This window comes from Alligator sinensis, unplaced genomic scaffold, assembly GCF_000455745.1.
Source record: "Alligator sinensis unplaced genomic scaffold, ASM45574v1 scaffold78_1, whole genome shotgun sequence".
NCBI lineage: Eukaryota > Metazoa > Chordata > Crocodylia > Alligatoridae > Alligator > Alligator sinensis.
Genome location: NW_005842171.1, coordinates 1,571,165 through 1,575,922, shown reverse-complemented (window position 1 = coordinate 1,575,922; position 4,758 = coordinate 1,571,165). Strand labels below are relative to the sequence as shown.

The following is a 4,758-nucleotide window of genomic DNA, read 5'->3' as shown; positions in this document are numbered from 1 at the left end:
GAGGATTACACCTCCATTGCTCGGGACTGCAGGGAGGCTGTTAGGAAGGCCAAGGCAGAGAATGAGCTAGGTCTAGCAACCAGAATTAAGGATAATAAAAAGTCATTTTTCAAATATATAGGAAGTAAGAAGGCAGCACCGGGTAATGTGAGGCCCCTACAGGATAGGCTTGGCAATCTGGTAACTGCGGCAAATGAAAAAACTGACCTCTTTAACAAATTCTTTGCCTCCATATATCTGAACAGGGACTGGGACATCTCCCCCACTAGAATTGTGGACAGATCCAAGGGAGGCACCACTATGCCTAGGGTCAGGGACAACCTAGTTAGGGAACTTTTGGAGGGGCTGGACATGTTTAAATCAGTAGGTCCAGATGCTCTTCACTCGAGGGTGCTGAGGGAATTGGCAGGGGTCATAGTGGGGCCCCTGGCATGCCTCTATGAGCACTCATGGGCCATTGGCCAGGTACCAGAGGATTGGAAAAGGGCCAATGTGTTCCCCATTTACAAGAAGGGGAGAAAACAATTATAGGCCAGTCAGTCTTACCTCAGTCCTTGGGAAGACCTTTGAGAAAATTATCAAGGAGCACATCTGCAAGGGCCCAGCAGGGGAGGTAGATCTAGACAAATTACAGAGGTGGGCGGATGAAAATAGGATAGAATTCAAAGCAGACAAGTGCAAGGTACTGCATCTAGGGAAAAGAAACCAGCAACATACGTATATGCTGGGGAACACCCTTCTTGTCAACACGGTGGCAGAAAGGGATCTTGGAGTCAATGCTGACTCCAAGAAAGACACGAGCCACCAATGCGAGGAAGCAGTCAGTAAGGCTAACTGCACCTTGTTGTGCATCTACAGATGCATCGCAAGCAGGTCCAGGGGAGTGATCCTTCTTCCCCTCTGTGCAGCATTGGTCAGGCCACAGTTGGAGTACTGCGTCCAGTTCTGGGCACCGCAATCCAAGAGGGATGTGGCTAGCATTGAGAGGGTCCAGAGGAGGGCCACTCACATGGTCAAGGGGCAGCAGGGCAGGCCCTATGAAGAGAGGCTAAAGGCCTGAACCTATTCAGCCTCCACAAGAGAAGGCTGAGAGGGGATCTGATGGCCATTTACAAACTCACTAGTGGGGGGACCAGCTGGAATTGGGGGAGGCTCTGTTCCCCCGGGCACCAACCAGAGATAAGGTTCAGGCTGGACATCAGGAGACATTAGTTTACAGTTAGGGCTGCCAGGCTCTGGAATGGGCTCCCAAGTGAGATGGTACTCTCTCCTACCTTGGGGGTCTTCAAGAGGAGGCGGGACAGATAGTTGGCTGAGGTGATATGATCCTGGCATCCATTCCTTCCCAGGGCAAGGGGTTGGACCTGATGATCTGTTTAGATCTCTTCTGACCCTAAGTTCTATGATACTATGAGAGATGACACTGAAAGGCAAGCCGCACTAACAATGAGTGGCCATCCTGGAGGCTGGCGCATGGATGGGGTGTAAGGGAGGTAGAGCCCCATGGATACCCACCACGAGGTGCAGCTGATTGGAGAGAGTCCACAGGAAGAGAGCCCACCACTGAAAGAAAGATCAAAGTCATGGCAGGCGAGTCTCTGGACTTCTCTTGAGGTGATCGCGGACTGTTTCAGAGATCGGTGGAACTCATACAGCAGCCAACACCGGGTTGCATGTGCCACGATGGTGTGTGAGTGCCTCCTCGAGACCAGGTGGGCACAATCACATTATGTCTGATAGTTTTAAACATGCTGAAATGAATGATCACATATTACAATGAAAATAAATAGTATCTTAATGTTATGAATTCTTGTATATTTATAAAGGGTTTTTGCTTGTAGCTGTGTTGGTCTAAGGACATAGGCAGGCAAGGTTCTTTGAGTAGATGTGATATTTTTTATTAGACTGAGTAGTTGGAAAAAAGTTCTTGGCAAGCTTTCAGGTGCCGTCACCCTTCTTCATAGGCTCATTTTTCCTGTTATGATTCACAGGCCTTACAAAAGCAATCTTTCGAAACACTTTACTTGCAGAGAATAGGGAGAAAAGTTTTGAAAAAGAAGCCAAACAAGCAGAATTCTTCGTCCAATTCTTTATTTTATGTCAAGGAAGTGTTTACAGTTACAAGGAACCCATTTCCCCAGTTCTTTTCTTGAAAGCTGCTTGGATGTATTGGAACTTGGTACTGAAATAAATGTGTAGTTAAAAAGCCATAGTCACCTGTGCCTTGCAGCTGTATTTATATGACCCTGAGAAAAAGTGTGTACAGGCAAGTCACTGTAGAGGTTTATACTTGCAGTTAATTAGAGCTGTGCTTTTTTTTTTTTTAACTTGCTGAAGTTATTGCTCAGTACATACAGGCATCTGGGGATGCTATTTTAAACTAATACCCATTGTAAAGAGTGCCATGGTATTTCTTTATTACAAACAGCCAAGAAGGTTTAATATAAATTTGTAAAACAATCAGCTGACTGTACATTTCATTTACAGTTTACAATTCAAAAAGTTATGTGCAGTTTAAAAACCTGCTTTATGACATTAGCCCCGGGCCACAAAGAACTTGGCAGTACTACTACAACTTTAATGGCTAGGGAGTGAAAATCAACCACTCAATTACATCATCTAACTCCATTATGAAAGTGGAATACATACATACATCATTGTACCCGGAAGGTTAATTTTTAACTAGAAACAGTCATTATGTTGTAATTCTTGGAAGGGCTGGATCTGCCAATTCTCCACTCTTTACAGCGGCTCCGGCACTCCAGTGCTCTGGCCGACTTCATGCCAGGTGGGGGGCTTTCATAGAGGACACAGATGGACCCATCTTCACCTATTCGGTAGGACACCTCAAAGGGATCCACCCAAAGTGTTAATTCACTGGGTAAGAGCTGGAAGAGTCTCTGGTGGCTGAGTCCAATCCTACCTGCCGCCTTGCCTATCAGTGGGTCCATCTTGTGGTTGATCCTAATGCAGCGGTACCCGGAGCCTTTGGAGGGCATCTGGGGGAACCAGTGGTGCCTGTAATGGTCTGTGCGAGGCACAAAGAGAAAGGAGAAGCGTTACCGCGCGGGACCCTGGCGTCCCGCCCCCGCGCAGCGGACGGGACGGCGGTGAATTGCTCGCTCGCACTTGGGGGCAGCACGACAGGCACCGCGGGGGCGGGCAAGCCCGCCCAGGGCAGCTGAGGGTCCCGGCTGCGCCTCACCTCGCAGCGCCTCCTGTAGGCAGTCCCCGAAGCAGCGCAGCTGCTCGTCGCCGATGCCTCCGGGGCTGCGCAGCAGGCGGGTGATGAAGCCCGCGGCCGTGGAGATCTCCGCCTTCATGGCCCGGCCCCTACGCTGGACCCGCAGCCAGCGCCTCTCCCGCCGCCGCCGGAGCCCGGGTAAACAGCTGCCCCGGGGCGTGGCTGCGCGCGCCCAACAGCACAGCTCCACGCCTCCTGCGTCACACAGGCCCGGCCTGCCCCCCGATTGGTCGAGCGCCGGGGAAAGGCAGCCAGCGCCGCTCCTGCTGATTGACCGGGACGGGGTAGGCGCGGCATTTGTGGCGGTCTCGCCTGACTTGGATGTTTGTCGAGGGGGCGGCCCCCAACGCCCGGCGACGTGATTGGCTGGCGGTGAAGCGCCGGGCTCGTGGCCGGGGGGTGAGGCTCGTGTGAGCCGGTGCAGCCCTGCAGGGGCTGCCGGGGTCGCCTCGGGCTGGACACGGCCCTGGGTGCTGGCTGGGGAGGCGAAGGTGACGGACGCAGCACGGGCAAGTTTAACGCGTGTCAGGTGACGGCCCTGTTCCCGCGGCTTGGCCCGGGGCACGGCTCTGCCTTGCTGGGAAGGGAAGCAGCCCCGGCATGGATGGGGCGGGAAGGCGGCGCTGGGACCCCGGACAACAAGAGCTTGCGCGAGGCTTAAGACTTAACTTGCCTCGGAGGCGGGTTCTTGATTGACCAGATACAAATATTCGCTGCATTTCGGCTAAAAAGGACGTATGCCAACAGGCTGGTACTGCTGCACTGGTGCTCACACATGAGACTCGAGTCATCCTTCAGAAAATATCAGCTCTTCCTTTTCAGTCTTGTGTGAATTCAGAAAGGCAGTTCTGCTGCTGCAGAGACCTCAGGAAGGCCACAGCATATCACAGTGTTTTAAACGCTGTGGATTCCTAGTTGAAATCTCTGAGGATGATTGTCTTCTGTGATTGTCTTGTCTGTATGTCCAAAGACGGCTGATGAGGCCTATCCGGGATCAACAGACTTTACTGCATCTTGGACATGGTTTCCCTGTGGGATGGGTGGCGCTGGATTTTTCATTTGGTCTGTGACATGCTGTTTGTGCCACTCCTGCTTTTCCATCTGCTGCTGTTGTCATAATGTTTCAAAGTACTGAGCCCTGCAGCAGACTCTTCCTACATTTGTGGCAGTCCTGGGCAAAAGTCTCCCATGAGTTGACACCGAAGTTGCATTTTTTAAAGCTGGCCTTGAGGACATCCCTGAAGCACTTTCTTTGCCCTCTTCTTGAATATACACCTTAGCTGAGCTGGGAGAATAAAACTTGCTTTGGGAATCTGGAGTTGGACATCCAGATGACATGGCCAGCCCAACAAAGTTGATGTTGGGTGATCATTGCCTCAATACTCGTGGTGCTTGGTTGCAGGGGGATGCTAACATTGGTGCATCTCTCTTCCCACTGGATTCGGAGAATCTTCCGCAAGCAGCGTTGATGGTACCTTTCCAACAATTTTAGGTGTCTTCTGTATGTTGCCCAC

The 4,758-nt window shown here is 51.4% G+C and overlaps 1 protein-coding gene across 1 annotated transcript; it reads right to left on the bottom strand.

The window, feature by feature from the left end:
• Positions 1 to 2,074: 2,074 nt before the first annotated feature.
• On the bottom strand, positions 2,075 to 3,424 carry LOC102388694 (protein BTG1-like). Its single transcript, XM_006025875.3, has 2 exons — positions 3,206 to 3,424; positions 2,075 to 3,028 (listed from the first exon to the last, which is right to left on the bottom strand). The coding sequence occupies exons 1-2, from the start codon at positions 3,321 to 3,323 to the stop codon at positions 2,679 to 2,681; spliced, it is 468 nt and encodes a 155-aa protein (XP_006025937.1). The 5' UTR covers positions 3,324 to 3,424; the 3' UTR covers positions 2,075 to 2,678.
• Between the last annotated feature and the right edge of the window lie 1,334 nt (positions 3,425 to 4,758).

Excerpts from the sequence above, each read along its gene's own strand:
- LOC102388694 (XM_006025875.3), bottom strand. The coding sequence starts at position 3,323 with ATGAAGGCGGAGATCTCCACGGCCGCGGGCTTCATCACCCGCCTGCTG. Across the intron at positions 3,029-3,205 it reads CCTACAGGAGGCGCTGCGAG|ACCATTACAGGCACCACTGG; the intron begins GTGAGGCGCAGC and ends TGCCTCGCACAG.